The 23,244-nt window shown below is 52.8% G+C and overlaps 1 protein-coding gene across 3 annotated transcripts in view; it reads left to right on the top strand.

Moving 5' to 3' along the window:
• Positions 1-1,282: 1,282 nt before the first annotated feature.
• Kcnj12 (potassium inwardly rectifying channel subfamily J member 12) overlaps positions 1,283-23,244 on the top strand; it is a 47,512-nt gene continuing 25,550 nt past the window's right edge. The window contains exon 1 of one of the 3 annotated variants that reach the window (XM_075992296.1): positions 1,283-2,040. In XM_075992296.1, coding sequence (XP_075848411.1) covers positions 1,848-2,040 — 193 coding nt within the window. In that variant the 5' untranslated portion in view covers positions 1,283-1,847. Of the gene's footprint in view, positions 2,041-2,173; positions 2,194-23,244 lie in introns of those variants that run through there. The other 2 variants (XM_075992297.1, XM_075992299.1) reach the window with 2 other exon arrangements.

The raw sequence follows: 23,244 nt of genomic DNA, 5'->3' as shown, positions 1-23,244 counted from the left end.
TTTCTTTATCTGCAAAGTGGGTCAATGGTTGTACCTTTCAGGGGTACAGCAAAATAACTCCAGCCTTAGCGTAGAGGCCAGCATAGATTGAGTACCCAAGACCCACGAGCTGTTTCATCAGCCCCTCTCCCAGGTTAAGAACTGTACACACACTGATCTCATTTAATCTTCACTGCAGTCCTGTAACCCAGTAAGCCCATAACATCCATGTGAGCGCAGGGAATCCTGACACTGAGTGTTGAAGTACCTTGTGTGGAGGATTGCTCCGTCAAGGAGGTAGGATATGCACAGCCTGAGGTGGGAGAGTTCTCTGGGGACTTTGGGGCCTGGATGAGACATTGGCTCCCTGGAGTTGGGCTGGTGGGTTCTGCAGAGCTCTGAATAAGTCAGCAGAGCCTGGGCATCTGGGTGGCCAGAAAGCCATGCTTCTTGGCTAGGATCCTGCATCTAGTGTCTCTGCTATTCAAATGCATAATTCTATTTCACATTATGTGGGAGCTGGAGACCAAGGGGCTGGGGAGTTTTGTGAAGCTTGTGTTCTGGTTGTAGACCTGTCTTCTTGGCCAGATTCTTCAGCCTTAGGGTTGAGCTGGGGGTCAGCCCTGTGTTAAAATGGGATTTCCCTGAGGCCAGCTAAGGCTGATCTGTCTGCCAGGCTGAAAGGTCCAGGCCCTGCAGGAGGCAGAGATGTGAGGCCCAGACAATATGCTCCAGGAGCCTGGGAGAGCAGAGTACCAGGGGTGCTTTCCAGTCAAGATTGGTCAAGGGGAGGGGAGACACATGGAATCAAATCAGTGGAGAGGCCAGGGGGAGGAGCACACAGGAGAAAACAAGAGACGAAAGCTAAATACAAGATGGAAAGAAGAGATATGATATTAAAGAAGGCAGAGTGTGCATATGACCCCGTGCTTGGTGTGCAAGGGGAATGCCTTCCTGTGTGGATGTGTTGACTGATCCCACTCCACACGTGCATATGTGACTATGCGTGCACCTGTACACCTTAGCCACTGTGCTCCTCATCACATGCATTTTGTGCAGGTGACGCCTGAGCTTGGTATCCTGCTGCGTGCAGCCGGTCCAGATTCCCTTGCCTGTGTGTGTGTGTGTGTGTGTGTGTGTGTGTGTAGTCAGAGTATATGCTTGCCATGCACCTGTGCGTGCGCGTGTCCCCGAAAAGATGTGTGTGTGTGTGTGTGTGCCCCGCGCGTGCGCGTGTATGTGTTCGCGCGCGCGCGCTCCAGTGCGCAAGTGGCTGGTGCGTGTGGGGGGCAGCTGGGGCCAGGAGGGGCCACCGGGCCAGACCAGGGCGGTGGTGGGCGGGATCAGCGGCGCCGCCGCGCAGGGCGGGCGTGCTTTTGGCGGAGAGTTGGAGGAGTTGCCGAGCTGGGCTACTGTGGCAGCGGGGCGCGGAGCTGGGTGCGCGCAGAGCTTCTGCCTCCCGCCGCCTCCTCGCCCTCCATTCCTCGTTCCCCGTCTTCCCCCGGCCACGCCGCGACTGCGCTGCCACCGCCTCCCTGGGAACGGTCGCCGGGGGAGGGGGCCCTGTGCGGTCGAAGCCCGTTGGGAGGTGCAGGACACCCACACCCGGTGCAGGGGAGCGCGCCCGGCCCTGCCCGGGATCAGATAACTGCGGCGGGGGAGGGGGTGGGTCGGCGGTGCTTGCCGCGGGACTGAGTGACAGAAGCCAGCGGCGAGCCCGGAGCGAGCGCCGAGTGGCTGGGGGCGCCGTCTGGGCGTGCGCCCCCAACCCATGGCTGGCTGGTGGCGCCCGGCGCCCGGGAGCGACGCGCCCCTCGGCGTGGAGCGCTCCCAGGGGCTGCGCTGAGGCGGCGGCGGCAACGGTGGCAATGCAGCCAGCGCAGCGGCGGCCGGGACCGGGAACGGCCGCGCGGATCTTGGAGGACGCGGGACGCGCCGCGCCCCGGCCACTGACCGAGGTAAGAAGGCGGCCGCGGGCGCACGGCCCACCCGCTCGGCCCCAGCTCTCAGCAGGCAGCTTCCCGCCCCGGGTGAGCGCGGGGTGGTGCAGCAACAGGAAAGGTGAGGCAGAAGGGCTCCTTCTGTTCCTTTTCTTTTTCTCCTCTCCGTTGGTGAACCACCAGATGAAATGCTGACAGCGAGCTTTTCTTCCACTGCCATGTTTCGGGCTACAGCCACCAGGGAACTTTGCTCCGGGCTAACCTCTGTCCCGGGGTGTGTGTGTTGCGGGGCAGGGGGGACACTCTCGGAAACTTTGAGGAGCTCTCGATCCCCCTCCTCGGCCGGCTTGATTGAGGGGGCTTGCTAGGCAGCGGGCGGAGCCACTTTTGCGCGCAGCATCGGTCCTAGGCGTGACCTTACCAGAGAGACCTGTGATCAAGAAGGGGTACGGAGTGGGTGCACAGGCTTGACCAGCGACCTGAGAATGCCCCCTGCTAAGACCTGGATCTCTGGAGTAATTTCTTTCCTGCCGCTGTCATGGAGTAAAAATATTCTGGACGTGGTTCTTCACCATCCAGTCAGTCTGCAAGTCCAGGGGCACCTTTTGCTTCTTAAAGTCGGTCTTGAGAAACCAACGGGGGCTCAGGGCAGAGGAATTTCTCCTGGACGCACAAGTCTATTCTGGTGTCCAGTGGGGGACTAGACCCTTTGAAAGAGGCAGCGGAAGTGGAGAGCCCTAGACAGCTTCGTAGGAGGGCCCGAGAGCTGAGGCCCTTGAGACAGCCCCTGCCTTAGTTTGTGCACACGTCTGTCTGAATACCTTAGAATGCTGGGAATGGAGTTCAAAGGCAAGTGTCTCTTTGGTAAAGGCCTCAAATTCTGGGAGGTTCTGCCTCCCTACCGCGTGGACCTGGTGGGATTTGGGGCTGCCCTTCTGCCAGTCCCCAGAGTGTGGTACAGTCTTTGGCTCTTTTCTAGTTGCTTCCTCACTACCTGTACCCAAGCCCGAACCCGGCAGTAATGATCTGGGGACTTTCTGGCCCTGGCATCTGCCTCCAGAGCCCTGGTGAGGCGGCTTCGGCTCTCCGGATTGCCTAGGCGCCCACATGCCACTGAAATCAGCTGCCGCCTCCTCCAAGGTGGGAACCCAGAAGGCTTAGCCTCCCGGCCTTAACACACTTTCTGAGAGATGAACAAAAGCCTGCCCTGGCTGCTGTCCCTCCCGACTAGATTCTAGCTTGGCCCTGCACCAGGTGGCTGATTTGGGACCCTTCACCAAAATCTGCCAGCATGACAGGAGAGGGTCAGGGAGGGGAGATCTGAGTACCAGGTTCCTCCTTGAAGACCTCTTCCTCTGTATTCCCAGAATTGTCCCCCCAGGGCTTGTAGGGGGACCACCAAAGAGGCTTCTCAGCAAAATCATCCACTGTGTTCAAGAGGTCCCTTCAACTAGCCAGGAGACACAAAGTTCACTATCATAGCAGGTGACCCCAGATAGGCGGAGCCACTTGTGAGAATAAATGCATAGCTGTGGGCATATGGCCCACTGGACCAGCCTCAGCATAGTGGGAATGGGGAAAGGGTCAGACATCCTTGGGGAGAAAGTAGGTGGGACCATCTTCTCCAGGGAGACACGGCTATATGCATGCAGAAAGCCTATTGTTAATGCAGTGCTGGTACAGACCCAGCATGTGTGAACTTCAAACCCTTGATCACTTAAGAATTCTCCTCTCTCCTGGGTTGGGTGGGCACCGTGGGGTGGCGGCTGAGTCCTCTGCCACCAGGCTCCTTCGGCAGGGTCCCCTGTAGGTGTGTGCCTAGTGGAAGGCGAGGTTCAGGAGACCGCTGTACCAGGAGAGGTATCTACAGCAGGTGCTTCCGAGCCATGCAACATGTTGGGCCTCAAATCAAAAGGCCTTCCTACCAGCACTACCCTATCTCTGCTCTGCCCCAGGAAGGACCAGGTAGCACTAAGTGGTCCTTTAGCGGTGAACTAGCGATGGCAGCAATAACAGTAACAACACTGGTCACAGTGGCACCTCTAGGCTCTGCGACACAGGCCAGTGCAGCCTGCAGACAGTTTCCTCTGGCTCAGCCGGGCTTCCAGTGCTTGGGGCCATAGTTGGCACAACCAGCCATGGCACCCAAAGGCCTTGGCACATAGCTAGGGTGGAAGCAACTACGTCATCACTCCCAGCAATCTCTGTGGTCCTTGCCAGCCCCCAAGTAGGTCTGCTACGATGCCGCAAAGCTTGTGCGATAGTTATTCTCAATTCTCGGCTCCTAACTCCTGCTCTGGGCAAGACCCTTCCTGCAACAGATGCAGCTGGTCCCTGTGGCTGGGCCTTGGCCAGGGCTTTGCTGTGAGTGAAACATGGACACATGCCCCTCCCCTCTGGCCTGTCATTGGAGCCCTGCCAGGGACTGACACTGAAGAGAGGCAGACAAGGGGCAGCTCACAGACAGCAGGAGGGGCAGGCAGAGCCCACCCCTTAAGAGGGTTGCTGGTGAACAGTGGGTGAGGGGGACAGGCAGCAGGAGGGTCAGTGGCTAAAGCAAGAATGAAGGGGGCTGTCTGGAGCTTCAGACAGGGCCGCAGATACTTCAGAGGCGCGGTGGTGATGATGGGGCTTTTCCAGAGGAACTGGCCCCAGGAAGGAGCTGAGGGCCCAGAGATGGACCAGCTAATTTAATTTGCTAATGGCCTGCCAGTGCAGAGGGCTGTATTGGCTCCATTATACGGATGGGAGTGGAGGCCAGAAGGCTGTGGGGCTTCAGTGTAGCCTGTGTGCTTCTGAGCCAGAGCCTAGGGCTCTCCCAGGGACAGGCCGCACCTCCTGCCACTCACAGACACATTTGCTGGGGGCATTTGTGTGCTGAGCTGGCCTCCACCCCCGGCAGTTTCCACTAAGCTCCAGGGCTGGACTGCCTTCCTAGCTCCCAGGAAGCTGCCTGCCATGAAGTTAGTGTTCCATAAATGTCGCCTGAGGCCTCAGTGGTGGTGTTTCTGTGATGTAGCGTGAGCTGTAATGGGTGTGATCTGGAGTGTCTAGCATAGACAGACAGTAAGTGACTGTTTAGTAAGTAAGTTTGTGTAGGGAATGTTTGGTTTGAGGGCAAATAGGGTGGTACTAGGGAGGTTGGTGGAGCATCCTGACCTCAGTTTTGTATCATTAAGTGGAACTGAAGCCCAGGGTATCCCAGGATGGAGGAGCAGCCTTTGAACATGCCTCTAAGAGTAGCGTAGGCTTGGCAAAACTGGGAGTGTTCAGAGGAGACCACATGAAGGAGAATGGTGAACCCTGTGCCCAAGCCTTGGGAATCTCATTGCAGCCCAGTCTTCCTTTGGCCTCATGGGAAACTGGATAGAGAGAAGTGGGTTTCCATGGAAGAAGCCTCACATGCTGGCCTCCTACCATAGGCTGGCCTTTATGTCCATTCTTATCCACAGTGATATCCTAAAGCTCAACTTGTCCTGCTTGGCTGCTGAGGTGACAACCACAGAGGCAGTGTGAAGCTCTGGGGACCTAGGAGACGCTGGCCCTACACCCCCATTAGCCTTTCGGCCTCTAGTCCCAGACACAAGCCTGGTTGGCAGGCATAGGAATACTTTTCTCAGCTGCCCTAGGAGCAGCTTTGCTCTTGCTGGGTATCAGCTGCTTCTTGGGTTGGTGGATGAAGTCTTGTGGGTCTGGCTTGGGAGCCCCCTAATGTCCCCATGCAGGCTTTGGGCAGCTGAAGGGTTCTCTGTGCTCCTCACCTGAAGCCTGGTCTCTTGGGAGAACTCAGACTTCCAGATGGCTAAAGGATAGACCGTAATAGGTGTGGAGTGGCCGGCCATTGCTGCTTGAGAACCTACTGTGAGCTCACCCTGCCGTGGTTCCAGTCCAGCCTCACTCCCTACATGCTCTTCCTTCTGCTTCTCTCCCTGCCCTCCTTGCCCTGCTTTCCACAGGCCAGGCCTGTCCTACATCAAGGCCTATCTATGCACGTACCATTTCCCTATCTGGACCATTCCTTCCCAGATCTGTACATGACTCTTTCCTTTCCACCTCCATGTGCGGCCCAAATGCCACTTCTTTGCTGAAGCCCCCCGCCCCCTGGACTTACTCCTCACAGCAGCAAAGTCATGCTGCTCCCCCCTACCTTCCCCCAGCTCCACTGTTTTCTCTCTGTAGAACTCAGAGCCGTCTGCCCCCAGTGTTTTATTTTTCTATTTTTTCTACATTGTCTTGGGCTATCAACTAGCGTTCAGGGGTTTGGTCCTGTTGTCCCACAGCTGTGCCCCCGGGGCCTGTGGCAATAGTCAGTGGACAGCAGGTGTTCAGTGCATGCAGTGGGCGGGTGTGTGGTCTCAGCTGTGTGCCGCTTTGACGTGCTGGGTTTGTCTTGTAGTGGCAACTGTGGTCCATCTATCTGCAGGTGAGCGTACAGAACCTCGGGGGGTGCCAGCCTAGTTCCTGAGCTTGTTGTGGAGTTTGTTGAGGCTGAGCTGGGATCCAGAGCTTTGCTCTGAGCCCTTGCCCTGACATCCTGTGGCTCATCAGCAAGAGTAGTCTGTTCCTCTCTGGCTGGAGCCTTTTTTGCTCAGTCTCCTGTCTGAGCCTGGCAGTCTCTAGCTAAGTATGTCCCCACCCCAGCTACTTGGGAGTAGTCTCATAAGTGTGAGTACTCTGAGGCCAGGAGAGGTGGCATTTGGCTCCTTGCTGGTCTCTTAGATGGTGGGTCTTGCTGGTGGGCCTTCTATCTGCCTTCCTGTCCAGCCTGGCTTTGACCAATGGCATGAGAATATTGTTTCCCACTGGCCTCTGGTTTTTGGGCAGTGTGTCTTGCTTTTCCATTCCAGTCTCTTGAACATGGCCTCCATATTTTCTCTATGTTTAACTTCTCAGGTTTTCAGTGCTCAACTTTAGGAGTGTCTGTTGTGAAGAAAACTCTCTGTTTTCCTGTGGTCAGTGCGTGGCCTTTCTCTTCTCTCCTGGATGTCCCTATGGCTTCTGAAAAGGCCAGGCTTGCAGCCTCTTTAGTGACTGAGTGGGTGGGGCCTGGGGTCCTGTCTTCTGAGGCTCACCTGGAGACAAAGGAGGGATCAAGTCAAGGTTGAACTGGAGCCCTGGGCAGCTCTCCCTGCTTCCATCGTGAGGGGAGTATTCTGGTAGGGAGACATGACATCCCCATTGTGGGAGTAGATCCCCTGAGGCCAGAGAAAGGGTCTCATAGCCCGTTAGTAGTGAGTTGGGTATCTCTGCCCTCCATGGCCTCCTTTTAGCTGTATGGAGACTTGGTGATGGGGTGGGGGCGGGGATGAAGGGAAACTGGGGTGCTGGGTTTTGTGGCCGGGTGAGTCTGAGAGGACAGTGGAGAGGTCTAGAGGAGCTATGGGGCCCAGGCCAGAGGCAGGCCCTCACCCCTGCTTACCTCCTCCTCCTTCCAGCTGCAGCTCAGGCCCCCCTAAGCTGGCTGCTCCAGCCCTGCAATTCTTCAGCACTTAAAGCAAAAATAAATCACCGCCAGCAGCTGGCGTTCTGGGTGGCAGCAGCCGCACCACCCCCCTGCCCCGACCTCTGCCTCTGGCCTTCTGGTTCCAGGCCAAGGCCAGCTTTCCTCTTAGGCCTGTGAGAGGATGTGGAAGCCTGTGGGGGCTTGGCATGGTCTGGTGAGGTCATATGGAAGGCAGAGGCACTGGTGGCCCCTGAGGCTCTAGAGTCTCCAGCAGGAGGGGGAGGTTCCATTTCAACTTGGTAGAAATTGACCTGGGAGGGCTAGGGCAAACTCAGGGTGACCTGGTCACTTGCTGGTCACAGAGGCGACCTCGTCTCATAGCCACTGCTCTCTGGGCCAGCTCTGGGCGTCTCTCTTCTTTCTCTTCCATCCCTTCCTTTCTCAGAGAATCCTAGAGGTCTTGACTTCTCAAGTGCTATGACGCAGGCCCTGAGGATGTCAAATTTTAGCATCGTTTATACTTTCGACAAATAGCTTTGGGCACACGCACGTGCTGTGCCCTGTGCCGGGAGGCTGGGGCTGTGGATGTATACAAGCCTTCCCTTTGCCGGGGCCCCCACGGGGATGATATCTCTGAAGGTGGGGGAGTATAAAACAGACAAGCCAAGGAGAAATCATGGACTTGGTCATATTCCTTTGTTAGTTATTACAGTCTTTAATTACAGGAATGTTGCATGGTACAATTAAATAGTAAGAGTAGAAAATGAATCCCTTCTCAGCCGTGCTTCTCTCTCCCCAGAATGTCTCATGTTCTCTGGGCGACTGTCTTTCCCAGTGCTTGTGTGAATGTAGAGGTTCTCTCCCCTTCTCTCCCCTTCCCCCACCCCTGTGTCTCGATCCTGGCCATGTGGTGCTCAGTGCCCACTGGGCCCAGGGTTCCATTCCTGTCTCCAAGACGAGGGCTGAGTCACCGAGTCTGTGGATCCTAGTTGTGGAGCCTTTGAACTCGCCCAGCCATTGACTTCACACATCATGGGTTCTTTGTGAAGTTTTACCGGTCTGAGGCAGGGAACCTGGAATTGCAGAACTGGAGCAGCTTAACCCCTAGAGAAGCTCTAGGGCCTTGCTGGAGACCTCCTTCCTGGGATCCCAGGGGGTTTAGACCATCTCGATTCCAAGAATTCTGGTTCAAAGAGTGTGAGGTCTATGTGTTTTAATTTCCCCCAATAGCTCAGCTCTCGCTGTCCAGCTCCCCAGCCTCTGTGAGATCTAATCTATCTGTGCTGTGGAACTTACTGACCAGCTCCCTCAGGACAGAGCAAATCTTGCTTGGACTTGAAGGGGGGAAGTGCCCAACACTTTTCCTGCTTCCCTGTCTGCCCCTTCCTGGACCTTCCAGAGGAAGGGCCACCCTAATCTTCAGGCAGGGCCCACCTTCTGCCTGGGAGAGGGCCACCTCTGCTGTGAATTCTGCCTCTGGCCGCCCGCCACTTGCTTGGTCCTCTGCCATTCTTGAATCCTGGTTTGAGGTGAAGAAAGACCCTGTGAGGAAATTTTATGTTGCCCTGGTTCCAGGAGGGGTGATAATGGCCATGGATGTGCTTTTGCTCTAAGCCTCAGTTTTCCCTTTTGTGAAATGGGCACTAGAGTTTCCCTTCTCTCAAGACATCATCCTCTCCTACCCTTTGTACTTGGCTCTGTGGTCAGGGCAGGGCAGGGCAGCTTCCTCTCCTTGTTACCCCCTCCACTGTGCAGCCGGAGGTTTGGCCATGCCAACTGCTACCTGCTGGGTCTCAAGCTGTTGGCAACACCTGTTTGGTCAAAGCAGCCAGGCCCTTCTCTGGGACTTAGGAAACCTGAAGACCACTAGGAGTGTCCCCAGGAGCCCCTGTGGTATTCTTAGAACGTTCCAGGACCCCAGACCTATGTGACAGAACATACCCACCGTCCCCTCTCTTTTGCTAAATGCGAGCTGGACTGGGTCTGGCCAGCACAGCCATAACCACTCAGGGTCCTGGCCTTAACCTTGCAGCAAATGCCTAGACCCACAGTACCAGGCTTGGTCCTCTATGACCCAAATGCCTCCCGCTGGCCTTTGGCCAGGTGTAGCTGGGCAAAAAACCCCTAAATAGGTACAGGTTGTTAGGGAATAGATTTGGGGGACGGGGGAGTGATGGTGATCAGGAGCTTCGGGAGCCTCAAAATCTGCCTCTATCCAATGGGGACACCAGAGCGAGAAAGGCAGTTGTGCCCATGTACCTGGTGTTCTGTCTGGGGCGGGATGAGGTCTAGAATGTGGAAGTGGTAGCAGTAGGGAGCACAAGACCCGGAACTGGTTCGGGTGCTGCCGTGTTGGGGATTGAAACAGTATGGCCAGAGCCTCTCGTCCAGAATGCTGAGATTCAACCTGCATTGAATTTCAGAACTGGTTTTCAGGTTTTAGAATATATGTGATGAGATATGCAGGGAGGGGACCCAAGCCTATATACGACATCCATATATGTTTGTTTTATCTATAGCTTATATTAGAATCTGAATATGAATACATTATCTTTAATAATTTTGTGCAAGCTTTTGTGATATGGAATTTTCTTTGTCATTCTAATCTTTTTTTCCTATCTCTTCAACTGGGAACCGAACCTAGGGCCTCATGCACGATAGGCAAATCCTCCTGCCACTGATCTCTACCTCCAGTACCAGAAAAATATTGTAAAGAATAAAATCCCGGGCAACAAGATGGATCAGTTCATAAGGCACTTGCTATGTAAGCCTAGCAACCCGAGCACAACCCTCAGAACCTGTATAAAAGTGGAAGAACAGAACTGGTGATTAAAATTTGTTCTTTGACCTCCAGGTGTGTGTCATGGTACACACACACACACACACACACACACACACACACTACCATCATTTAAAAAGAAAGAGAAGATGTACTTTTTGGACGGTGTCCTTTGGAAACACATAGTATTAGAATTCTATTTTAGTTTTTCCCATGTGTGAGCCTTTGGCAGGTGGCTCTGCTACTGTGTCCAGTCTCCTCTCTGAGGCACAGAGATGGTAGTGGTCCCTTCTTTCTGAAGTGGTTTTGAGCAATCTGAGTTCACATATAGCCCGGGCACATGGAAGGGTGTGGGAGATGTTACTTTCTATGGCAAGATGGTTTTGAGATTTGCCTGGTATTTCAGGCAAGAGACCGAATTTCTGCTTAGCTAACTTGCTCGTTCTGATGCATTAACTTCCTAGATCTCTGTCCAGCCTTAGCCACCACGCCCAGGCCCTCTAAATAGGTTCTACAGAGGCTGAAGGGGCTATATATGTCTTTATGATTTTAGGAGCTCCCCATGGTGTCACACAAGTTTAGGGCACCGCAGCAGAGCCTGTGTACCATAGCCACCGGATGCCCGTAGTTGACAATACCACCTTTGACAGCAAAGCCTTTCACTTCCCTTGGTTTAGATGTGAGACGCTGTCCAGGCTGGTATCTTCTTGTAGCTCATGCCCAGAGTTCAGCTCCTTTGGGGAGGGTGTTCTCAGATCTCTCTCTTACCCCACTAGTTGGTCAGTGAGCCAAGTGGTTAGTGTCTGCCACGGTGTGTCTTTTCTTGTCCTTCTGGATCTTCTCAGCTGACCCAAAGGACAGGTAACTGCTACTCCTCTGCAGACTCCAAAACCAAGGTGTAGTGAGGTTCTGCGGGGACCAGTCTGTCTCCATCATTCTGTGTGCCCAGAGCCCAACGGTGGCATCCATAGTGTCCGGGTTTCCCCAAAAGCTCATTGTCTTTGGACCTGTGGCCTAAACTATTTCCTCGTCTACCACCAGGCATGTTCCCGTGCAGGTGTGCTTATTTGGTGATACCAGTGTCTATGGCCTTCCCCCTACTCCAGGGGGTTTGGGGGGACAGGGAGTGCCACTGCTTCTTGAGCAGTGGTATGATGTCTCCCTGAGATTTGGCATCCACAGATAACAATGAAATGACTGTTACCAGATCTTTTGGTGCTGGGCACTGTGCTTGTACAGAAATTATCCTATTTAATTATCAAAATGTCCTGGACAGGAAAGGGATGAGCAGTTAGGAGGCAGGGGCCCAACCCAGATGTCAATCGATACCCCAAAGCCGTGAAGTGAAACCTCAGTGCCTTAAGAATGCTGTGGGCTGGTGGGAGATGCCTGGCTTGAGATCTTCTCCCAGGAGATGGCTAAGGATCATGGGAGTAGTGCTGACCATCAGCTCCAGAAGCTGTATTGGCCCAGATTTAAGTGGGGGCTGTCCCTTTTCTGTGTGACTGGAAGGTAGAGTCATCTCTCTAACCCTCACTTCTGTAACTCTGAAAAATAGGACAGAAGCTCCCTTTCACATGAATTGTTCCAGATGAGCGCTTGGCCACACCTTATAGCTGCTTAAAAGCTCTAGATGGCAGAGGGCCATTTCACAGGCAGATAAACTGAGGCTTCATGGTAAAGAGACATGGTCAGGATTCATACCCAGCTTGAGTGACCTGAAGCTTTCTGTCCCCCTGTGATTTCACCTTGTGAATATGGACCGGTCCAGTCAACTTCACCCTTGCTCTGGACCAGGTTGGAGGACAGACACACAGTTTCTCGTGTCCTTTGGATCTGGGATCCTGGGCAGGGCCATGCAGGTTCTCAGAGTGCCTCCTCTCTCTATTTTATATGCTTGATTCTGACTTCTTCATTTGCTCCATCCTGGGAACCATTTGGCGTTCACAGCTGTGCTCCTCCTAGACCAGGTGGGCGCAGAAGATGGGCACAGCAAACTTCTCAAGCATTTGGTCACAAGTGTGCTAGGCTGCTCTGGAACGCTGTGGTGTGGAAGCTGCCCTGCTTGTGGACAAGGTTTCTTCACACTTTCCCGTGGTCACTTTTACCCTGTGACCCTGGGTATAGAGGTATAGAGGATGGTTAATTAAGTATTTACTGGTAGTAAATCATAAAGAAACTTATTTTTTATTTGATTATTTTATTTTTGTTTGTTTTTCAAGACAAGGTTTCTCTCTCTCCTCTTTCTTTTTTTTCCCTTTGGTTTCTTTCATGACAGGGTTTCTCTGTGTAGTTTTGGAGCCTGTCGTGGAACTTGCTCTGTAGACCAGGCTGGCCTCGAACTCACAGAGATCTGTCTGCCTTTGCCTCCCAAGTGCTGGGATTAAAGGCATGCGCCACTACCACCCGGCTAAGCAATTTATTTTAAAGCAGCTCTTTGATATGTGTGTAATTTCATCATTTAATAAAGATGAAAAAAATTGCATACTAATGAACTGGACATACTACTTTTTACATAAATAATTAAATTTTAGCTGAATATCAGATACTCTAGGACATAGAGTATCTAGTACATAGAGTAACATTTTTCAGAATTGATAATATTTTGATTTTATAGCTGTCAAGAGGTGAGAATGTGTTTTTGCATAAATACATAGTAGAAAATGGCACAACTATGTTTAGGGTCTTTTCAGGAATGATTGAAAAAGAATCTGCTCTGATCTCAAACTGAAATTCATTGAACTTTTTAAAAAAATAAAATTCAAGCAGCTTTATTTGAAACAGTCTCACTATGCAGCCCTGACTGGCTTTGCCTGGAACTTACTATAGGACCAGGCTAGCCTCCAACTCACAGAGATCCATCTGTCTCTGCCTTCTGAGTGCAGGGATTAAAGGTGTGCATGACCACACCTGGCAACAATTTTTTTGGGGGGGGGACAGGGTTTCTCTGTGCAGCTTTGGAACCTGTCCTGGAACTCACTCTGTAGACCAAGCTGGCCTTGAACTCACAGAGATCCACCTGACTCTGCCTCCCGAGTGCTGAGTTTAATGGTGCACCACCACCGCCTAGCCTTGCAACAATTTTTGAAGAAAAGATTTATTTTTATTTTATGTGTATGAGTGTTTTGCCTGCATGTATGTATGTATACCACGTGTATACCTGGTACCCTTGGTGGTCAGAAAAGGGCATTAAATCCCTTGAACTGAAGTTACAGACAGTTGTAAGCCACCCTTTGGGGACTGGGAACCAAACCCAGGTTCTCTGTAAAAGTAGCAAATGCTCTTTAACCGCTGAACCATCTGTCTGGTAACAATTTTAAAAATCAAACATTATTGATTTTATATAGCATAGCACATATACATATATGTGTGTTGTGTGTTATATATAAACACATGTGATATATGCATTATAACACACACACACACACATATATATATACATATGAAATGTTCATGGTACAATCTGTTTTAGTTACTTCTCTGCTGCTGCGAAAAATACCAGGACCAAAAACAATTTAAGGAAGAAAGAGTTTGCCTGGCTTACATTTTTAGAGGGCTAGAGTCCACAGTGGTGGGGAAGGCACAGCATGGCAGAACGGGAAGGCGAGAGAGAGCGAGAGCGAGCGAGCACACGAGGAGGGAGTAGGGTGAGGCTGTAAATCCTATAAGCCCACCCCCAATATTGTATGTCCTTCAGCAAGGCTCTGCCTGCTAAAAATTCCATAATCTTTCAAATACCACCACCAATGGTTGGGCCACGTGTTCAAACATGAACCTAGGAGGGATATTTCTCATTCAAGCCACCATACAATCCAAATATATAAAATACTTATATGCTGAGAAATATATGTTTCTGTAAGATCAGAACACCATGTGTGCATTAAAAACACTGCAGTCCATAGCATTCATTTGAGCCAAGATGTTTCAGGCAGTGTTTGTTGGTGTTGTGTGGCTCAGTGCAGAGTGGGCATGAAGTGTTCAGAATCAAGGCTAAGTGATGTTGTGCAATGCAATGAAGAAAAGCACTGCCTGAAATGCATGGGATTCATGACATGCTGACTTTGCATTGAGTTTTGATCATTGCCTGTTCAAAATATTTACCGTTGGCAATTTTTGTGACCCATATTGAGTTACCATATGGAGTCACATATGCATCCCATACTATATGTAAATCTATAGTTTAAGAATCTGATACTTAAGGAAGCATCCATCCATCTATCCACTCCCTCATCCATTCATCCATCCATCCATCCATCCATCCATCCATCCATCCATCCATCCCCACCCCCACCACAATCTATCCATCAACCTTCCATTCATTCATTATCCATCCATCCACCTATCCACCTATCCATCCATCCATCCCTCCATTTGGCTTTAGGGATCCCAGGTCCTGTGGAGAAGCAATTGTATTCACAGACTCCTGAGACCCAATGAAAGGCTCCGAGGTGAGTGTTTCTGGGTCCTGGCTTCTCAAGGGCTACGGTGACACCTGTCTTCTCAGGGGAGGGTTTAGCCCAGGAGGGCCCTTAGAGTACTCTTGAGAGCCATCTCTGGGCTCTAGACAATGAAATTCTTAGTTGACTGCTACCTAAGTCCTCTGGGACTTGCGGAGAACAAGAGCCAAAGGATCCAAAGCCTAAACACAGTTGCAGTCTGCTGTGGGGAAGCTGGCCAACCACAGCAAACACTTCTGCACCTGCCAGCACCCATCCTGAACCCTCATCTCCCCAACCATTCCTGAACCTGTCTCTCATTTCTGATCTAAGTCCTTGGTGCCTGTCCTATCCTCTAGATCCTGGGCCCAAGCCTCCCCAGTAAAGCCTTAGACTTTGTGGATGGTTTGATTTGCTGAGAAAAATCAAAAGAGAACCCACTGGCCTATGCCACAGCTGCCCATTTTCTGTTCTCTGCTCTTTCCTATAAATGGATGATCACCCTCTTGTCCACAGGGCCTTGTCCCCTCTGGCTATCTGAAATCCGTTGCTGTAGGATATATCCAGGGTTCTTTTTTGTCACTGGACTCTCTCTAGACTCCTTAGGAAGGAGTCCTTCCAGAGGTGGTAAAGAGTCTATAGCCTTAGGACACTGGGTGACAAAACAGTCCTGCTCCATGGAACTTGCATGTCAAGAGGAGAATGACCGTGGACTCCGTGTGAGCAGAGACCGTGAAATCAAGGGGTGAGCTGCAGGGTATCAGAGAGAAGATGGCAGGAGAGGCCAGAAGTGGTTGCTGCTGGACTAGTTAGGGCAGAGCAGGAACAGAGCAGGAGGGCCCTTCTCTGTTGGGCCTACAGACTGGGTCATTGTCTTCGCTTGTGTGCCAGCATGTGTGCACGGGGTACTGCCAGCTCCAAAAGCCTGGGCTCCTCAGGGAAGGCTGGTCTGGCTGCTGTAATGGGATGCCAAGGAAATGACAGATGGACAGATGCCCCACAGGGCTTTTCTCTCTGGGCTCCACCTTCTACTGCAGCTGTTTTGGGGGGCGTACAGCCCTAGCTGGTCCCCACCCTCTTGTAGCTCGTTTGGCATGAGGACTGACAGGAGCTTCCTCCCCCAGGGCAGTGAAATAAGCTGGATTTGGAGGGACTCCAAGACACCTGTCTTCCCTCAGCCTAGGGGTGCTGATGTGGATTGGGAAGATGGCCACAGAACCATGCCTTCTTCATAATCCAGCAGCCTCAAACCGAGGATCCAAGATCAGGGAACTCAAAGGTGGGGGCCTTAGATAGGCAGTGCAGATAGGATCAGGCTCCCTACACGGCAGACACTGTGCAGTGTGCGCAGAGGTAGCTGGATGCAGTTGGAGGGCCTGACGGTGGTGTGAGCCATGGGAGGGTGGGTGCTGGGACTGCACGTCAATGTTTCTGAACTTAGGAGGCTGGGAGGGTACGGTGCTGTATGCACAGACAGCCGTAGGAGGAGAAGGCAGTGCTTATGAATCCAAGGCACAAGGATCCCAGTGGAACATCATTCCCCTGGCTCTCTATATAACTTCTGCCTTGCCAAGGCAGCCCACTATTCGGACAGAGTTGTTCCTCTGAGACCAGGCCTATAACCCCAAGTCCATGTGTCTCTGGGGTCTTTTATATCTTCTCTGTAAGTCTATACCTGCTGTCTCTGGTGTCCAGACTTTTCCAGTTCACCTCTACTCCAGCTATGCCCTGGTCTTCTGGGCCCAGAAAGCCTACAGAGTGGATGCTTACACGGTCTTGTTCGTACATGCTGACACATTGCGCCTACATTACGATGCTGGAGGATGCTAGGACTCTATTCCTATCCCTGGGAGGACGCGGACTTACAGAGGCTTACAGGATTTTCTGGGGCCTCTGATGTTCTCTTGAGCCGGGATGGAAGGTCCATCCCTTCCATTGCTCCCATGGTTGGCTACACCCCAGGGCTGGTGGTTTTGATCTCTGTCCATCCTGGGCATCCTCCCTGAATGTGGCCTTTCCTTTCACACGCCTGTCCTGGGATGCAGGCTCTCCCTAGATAGAAACCTCTCTCTTCACAGGCTCCTTCCCACTTCCACAGCCTCAGCGGCTCCTCCTTTGTTCAAATTCTTTCCTTTGCTCGCGTGTTCATCTTACAGATCCAGCAGTCTCCAATGGTCTAACCCAGGACTACAGTGCCCCTGTGGGGTGCCCTGGGATCTGGTGGACGCGAGCTGTGAGGAGCCTCTCTTCCTTGTCATTTCACAACTGATGCCTGACTATTGTTTGTTTGAAGGCACTGGGCCTGAGCAACCAAGTCCTTCTGTAGTTTCTGGGTCTGTCTCCATGCCCACACTGAGCAATGGTACCTTAGGCAGAGGACATTCTCTCAGGATTTCACTTAAGCCCTTCATTCCCAGGATGTGGTTTCTCCAAGCTTAGGGTTACCATCCTCAGTGTGGGCACAATGACGGTCTTTGCTGGGATAGAGAGGCTGAGGACGGGGCTGTAGTCTACCCAAGCTCTCGAGTATCTGCAGGCTGTTTCCCCAGAACCCAGTTTTCCTGTCTGTAAAAGTATGATTCTGCTCTTTTTTTGTTTGTTTGTTTGTTCATTTGTTTTCCAAGACAGGGTTTCTCTGTGTAGCCTTGGCTGTCTGGGAGCTCTCTCTGAGATCACAGAGATCTGCCTGCCTCTGCCTCCTAACGATGTATGCCACCGCCCCGGGATCATACTGCTCCTTAAGGCTTCCTGAGGGAGTAAGGTTTGGTGTCTGGGAGCAATCTCTAAATTATTGTTTTGCAAACTGTCAGGGGCCCCTGCTGTGCCTTCACTGTGTTCATGTCAGCACCAGAAGCTCAGCTGGAGGCTGAATGGTGGGAAGGGGGAAGGTAGTGGGCAGGCTGTGGACATTGGGGAGGGATGGCCTGGTAAGAGCGGGAGGCATGGGCTGTGGGATCTTGTGTTGTGAAGGGGGAGCCACCAGAAAACATCCATCTGTTTCTCCAGAAACTTTTGACACCCCGTTAGGCCTGCAGCGAAGTATGTGTCCCCAGTGCGTAGACAGAAATGGTGGCAACTACGATAAAGATGGTGACATTTCTCTACGCCAGGCTCAGCACTAAACTGCTTATGAACCTGGCGATCCTCGCACATCATGCCTACTTACTGCGTGTTACATGTGGAGAAACAGAGGCAGGAGAAGGACAGTGGCCTGTCCAATATCTAACCGTGACCAAAAGGCAGAGCTTGGAGCAAAAGCTGTGAACTAGCCAAAAGAGGAAGAGAGCATTTGGTGTCTGGTGGAGGCTGGGGAGTGGTTGAAACCTCTCTGCGGAGTGGGTAAAGCCATCTCCAGAGTGTGGTCTGCCTTCTCATGCTGTGTGACACAGGAACAGCTAGGCGGTGGGCCTAAGTAGCCAGCCCCAGATGTCCACTATTGTGCCCGGATCTCTGCCCTAGTGTAGCTGCTCTAGAGTCCTGGGAGGTAGGCAGAGGCTGAGGTCAATCAGAGATGCCCACTGCCCTGCTGTGATGCCTCACTCTGTCAGAGCCCTGAGAGAAATGTCCAGCAGACACTGGGAAGACAGGCTCAGAGAGGGGCGTCTGGGGACCTAAGATCACACAGCCAGGGAATTCCAGGGTTGGTCTTCAAAGCCGGTTGCATGCTCTGCCACCTGCTCGATGAGCAGTCTACATGATGGTGAGTCCTCATGGCCACCTCAGCCCTCACAGGGGAGTTAGTCCTCACGGGCAAGGGGGCTGTAGACCTGTGAGAGTAGCCTGGCATTCCCATTGGTCTCCAGAGAAGCCAGCAGGATGCTCTAGGGAACATGTTGGGGCGGGGCTCAGAATGCTGCTAAGCTCATGTTGACTTGCCGAGCCTGTGCTGGCCTGAGTGAGGGGCTCCGTTTTGGGGGGTGGTCACTGCAATTTCCACCCAAGGTTGCTGCTCTGTGGCGTGGGTCTTCCCCCAGGGCTGGTGGGTGGGCTGTCCCCAGAGGCAGGTGACTTCACAGGGGAGGGCACTCTCCCTGGTTGTGACTCAGACAGTAGTGGGGGCTGACTATCCTGAGCCGTTCTTGCTCCCAGGCAGGTGTTTTTGCAGACTCTAGTTCTGGGGTCACAGTTCAGGGGGTTACCCAGGGCCCACATGGGAGCCCATTGTCCCTCCAAGTCACCTGTCTACTTCCTTTAGTACCTGTGTGATTTCAAGAAAACTCTCTAGTCCTCTGAGCCTCAGTTTCCCCATCTTTAAAGTATTATAATGGTGGCAGCCCCACAGGACCACTCAGAACTGAGCTAGGGAGGCTAAATGATGGGGCCTTCAGGATATGGGCTCTAAAGCCAGTGGCTCTGACTCTTTTGGCTGTCTAGCCCTGAGTGAGTCCTTTGCCGTCTCTGAACAGCAGTTTGCTCTCTATCAAGCGAGACTAACATTACAATCTTCCCCGCAGGCTGTGCTCTGCACAGAGGGTAGCAGTCTGGGGACATTTCTGTTATTGTGTTGAAGATTCCAGCCATGGGCTCTTGAGCAGTGGCCACCTCTGAACCCCAGTTCCTCAGATACGAGAGGAGGCATTTCCCAGCTGTCGCTCGCTGCCAGACTGGAGGCTACAGCTGCCACTGTCTGCAGGGAGTGGCTCATCCCGAGCACTCTTGGCTGATGGAATACAAACAGCATGCAGGGTTTTAAAGCAAGGCCAGGGAAGTGTCTGCCTCCTTCTCAGCCTCCTCACCCAGCAGAGGCAGCTGAGGCTATGAGCTGGGGACAGGCAGGAGCTGGAAGCTCGTGAATAAATCACCACATGACCTGGGCTAATGCACCGGCTCTGGACAGCATGCGCAATTAGTGTGTTAATTGTCAGAGCTGGGGACTTTTGTGCAGGCATGGCCCAGCATGCCTGTGCTTACAGAGTGCCAAATGCCTTCCGAGGCTCAGTAGCCCTGGGATCATGTCCCCCACCCCCACCCTCACCTCCAGTAGCATTACCCTAGGACACTTATCCCCTGTTGGCTCTCCCCTATGTAGGCGTCCCAAGCCTCTGAAAGGACCCTATACCCAGGAACTCAGCTAGGCCCACTTGGCCTGGGGCTGCTGGGGTGACACCCTCACCCCCAACTCCTTTTCTTCATGCAGCCTCTTTTTGTATTCAGTGTTCGGATATTTTTTCTTTTGAACCAAAGCTGCCCCAGACTAGCTAGATACTGCCCGTTGCCAAGGTGACCAGACCATCTCTCCCACCCTGCAGCATTGCTTAGGCTGGGTGTGTGCATCTGCCCTTCTGCGCAACCCTGAACAAGGTGTGTGTGTGTGTGTGTGTGTGTGTGTGTGTGTGTGTGTGTGCGCCCACGCCTGTGTATACACATGTGCAGGAGCCGACACAGAGTCCTGGTGCACACAGCACCACGGGTGTGACCAGATCTGCTCTCTGGGAAGGCACACACATGGGAAAGCAGGCTGCCCGCACGGTGACAGCTGCACAGAGCTTTCTTGACCTCTGTATGAGGCCAACTGTGCCAATTATTTCCTAGGCTCCACCCTGTGCCCCTTGAAGCACTGTGGCTGCCTGCATACACAGCTGTGGGCTGAGTGTACTGGCTGGTGGCAGCTCTCAGTACTTGGTATTAGGCCAGGCCACAGCCCTTGACACCCGTGGCACCCTGGAGGTCCTCCAAGGGTCTTCCTAGGCCTAGTGTCTGGTGCCCCCTTGGGGCCGTTGACCATGCTGCCGTCTTTTCCTGGCTCAAATTCCCTGTCTAAGCTTCCCAACCGATTCCTGAATAAACTTCTTGCCCCCAAGCCCTTGGCCTGATCTTGGGGGAATGTTCTAGGAGAACACGCACCATGCCTTAGGCCATGTGTGAGTAAAGATGCTACATATATCGGTGGCGGTGTGAGCCCTGTGTGTATGCTGCCCACTGTGAACTCAGGTCTGCTCTGGGCACTGAACAAGGAGCAATGTCATTAATCTTCCACCTGCTGTGGTAGGGAGGCAACATGCCCATTCTAAAGATGTGAACTTGGAGGCGGCAAAGGTTAGTCACACATACCGTGCTTCTGAGGTGGAAGTGAGCAGGCTACAGCAGGCTGCACCCAGGAGCAGATGTAGAAAGAGTTGTGTCGTGTCCCCTCCCCTCCCCAGCCTAGCATCTTCCCAGAAGGTGGAGCTGGTAGGAAGGCAGACTTACTTACTTGTGAGTCTCATCAGCTGCTCCAGCAGTGTGCCCTAGTGACTTCACCCAGATACCTAGCCCAGGTCCAAAATGACTAGCCTGCTTAGTTCCCCAGGCGCCTCTCTCTGAATGGAGGTTTCCCTTTCAGAGCGGCAGGTTTCCCAGGAGTGTCTCTCAGGTTGTCAAGAGGCACAGGCAGTAGGCGAAGAACGATGTTCTCACTCTCCTGAGCCAAACAGGAGCAGGCTTTTCCTGGGGCTCTTGCGACAGAGACGTGCTGGTAAAACCCCTGCTCCCCATAGATGGACCGCTTTCTTGAACTCTATGCTTATGGGCTGGGGCAGCAGGGGGTGGACACCAAGTCCCGAGGCACCAACTCAGGTACCTGGCAGCCCCTGCTTCTTCATGGCATCAGTTAGCTACCTAAACCCTTGCTAAGAGGCACACAGTCCAAGAAGGATTCCTGCCAGTGACTCTGCACCTCCGTGTTTGCAGCTCTGGAGCCCCAAATCCCTACCCCTGCTGTGCCAAGGACTTGCTAGCTGGCGGGCTGTGGGCATGGCGCTTGCCCTCTCTGAGCTGAGTTCTCGGCTCTGGAAAACGGTGGCGGCATATGTTGCACTCTGATGTACAATGTCACCTCAATGGGTTTAGAAAGCACAGTGTTAAGAGGCTGGGGACAGGTATGTGGAGACAGAACCTCACGAGGGGACCCACTTGTCACCTGTGGGGGTGGGGTTCCCCAGTCTCATCTTTGACTGGAGCCACCAAGAGCAATACCATACCAGGACTAGACAAGGTGCTGTTGATACCCCTTGCTCGCCTTCTGGAAACCTCCTCAGTTTCGTCTTCTTCTTGCACGCCCGGCCTGGGAAGGGCTTTGAGGTGGAGATGAGCACGCTAGACCCCAACTGTGGATTTGATCTGGGAGACTGAGGATGGTTCATGTGTCCAAAGGCAGGGCACCAAGCTGCCTTCCCCATGGGCCCCTCACTTCCTGCCCCACCCCTCTTTTTCTCATACCGTGCACTGTGCAGCCCACCCTGTCCTCAGAGCCTTTGTTCATTTTACCTTCTGCCTGCAACATTCTTGTCCCATAATCCTGCTCTCTCCACCCCGGGTGGCCATCTAGCACCTCCCAAAGCCTTGTCTTATGCACTGGTGACTTTTTTCTAGAACAATCCCACCCCAAACATCAAGAGGACCACGCCTTTCACTCTGTTCTTTTTACACCCTGCATAGGTCTGGCGCTCATAAACATGTCTTCAGGGTCAACAGGTAAAGGGATGAGACCATAGGGAGCAGATGTGGGTCCCTGACTGCCCTATGGGCTCATGAACTGGCATTGGTCCCTACCCTTTGCCTGGCTGTGTGCTGCACTGTCCACGGTCAGGGCACATTTACCATCTACTTATTCAGCAGGATGCTTTTGCTGTGAAGGTAACTAGGAGCAGTGAGGGCTTTATTGAGATGGTATCTGCAGCTGCGGATAGGAACTGTCTGGTGCCGCCTCAGCTAGCAGTGATGGGGCAGGGAGGGAGCCGTGGGACTGTCTATCCCATCCACCACAGATGGGGCCACACACTTTTCTGTCCTTTGTCCTCAGGGCTCGGAGGCAGAGCAATAGAGAGATCCTGACTGTCCGTCAGAGGTGACTTAGAGGAGGAAGGGTTCACAGTTGGTCAATACCGTCCATCATGGTGGGAGGGGATGGTGACAGGAGTGGGAGACAGTGGGTCAGGTTGGATCCTCAGGAAGAAGAGAGGTGTATGCTGGTCGTCAGCTCGCCTTCTCCTTTCACATAGTCTAGGACCCCAGCCAGCGTTAATTCAGTGTGGGTCTTCTCTATTCAATTAAACTTCCTAGAAACATTTACACACACAGAGGTGTGTTTCTGTGGTGAGTCTAAAACCAGTGATTAACCACTGCACCAGGTAACCGTGTGTGTGTGTGTGTGTGTGTGTGTGTGTGTGTGTGTGTGTGCGTGTGCGTAAGGATTAAAGTGGAGGGAAACTTGGGTGCTAGGCATGCTTCAGTTGACTGTTTGGGAAATTTCTCGTGTCTTGGAAGGCCAGCTAACAGTATGAAAGAAGAATCTGAGTAATCCCAGACATGGTTAGGGTATTCTAGAGACCAGGCAGGCATGTCTGAAAAGAATTGGGGAGCTGAAGATGGAAGTGTGGGAAGGGAGTATTTGTGGAAGGGGGCATCCAGACAGCCAGATGCCCCAAGGTTGGACAGTGAGCATGGAAAGAATGTGGCGTGGAGAGAATTCTGCTGCTGTATTAAATGCCATCTTCCCACCCCTGCTCGGGCATTATTGGCATAGGACAGCGTCCACCTTCCCACCCCTGCTCTGGCATTATTGGCATAGGACAGTCTCCATCTTCCTACCTACCCTCCTTTTGCCTCCCAGGTCATATGTTGGGGCCCCTCAGGGGAATCAGACTCAGGCCTCATCCAGGGGGTGGCCCTGGCCTGCTAGGGCAGCTT

This window comes from Microtus pennsylvanicus, chromosome 11 (genome assembly GCF_037038515.1).
Source record: "Microtus pennsylvanicus isolate mMicPen1 chromosome 11, mMicPen1.hap1, whole genome shotgun sequence".
NCBI lineage: Eukaryota > Metazoa > Chordata > Mammalia > Rodentia > Cricetidae > Microtus > Microtus pennsylvanicus.
This window is presented reverse-complemented; position numbering and strand designations above follow the sequence as displayed.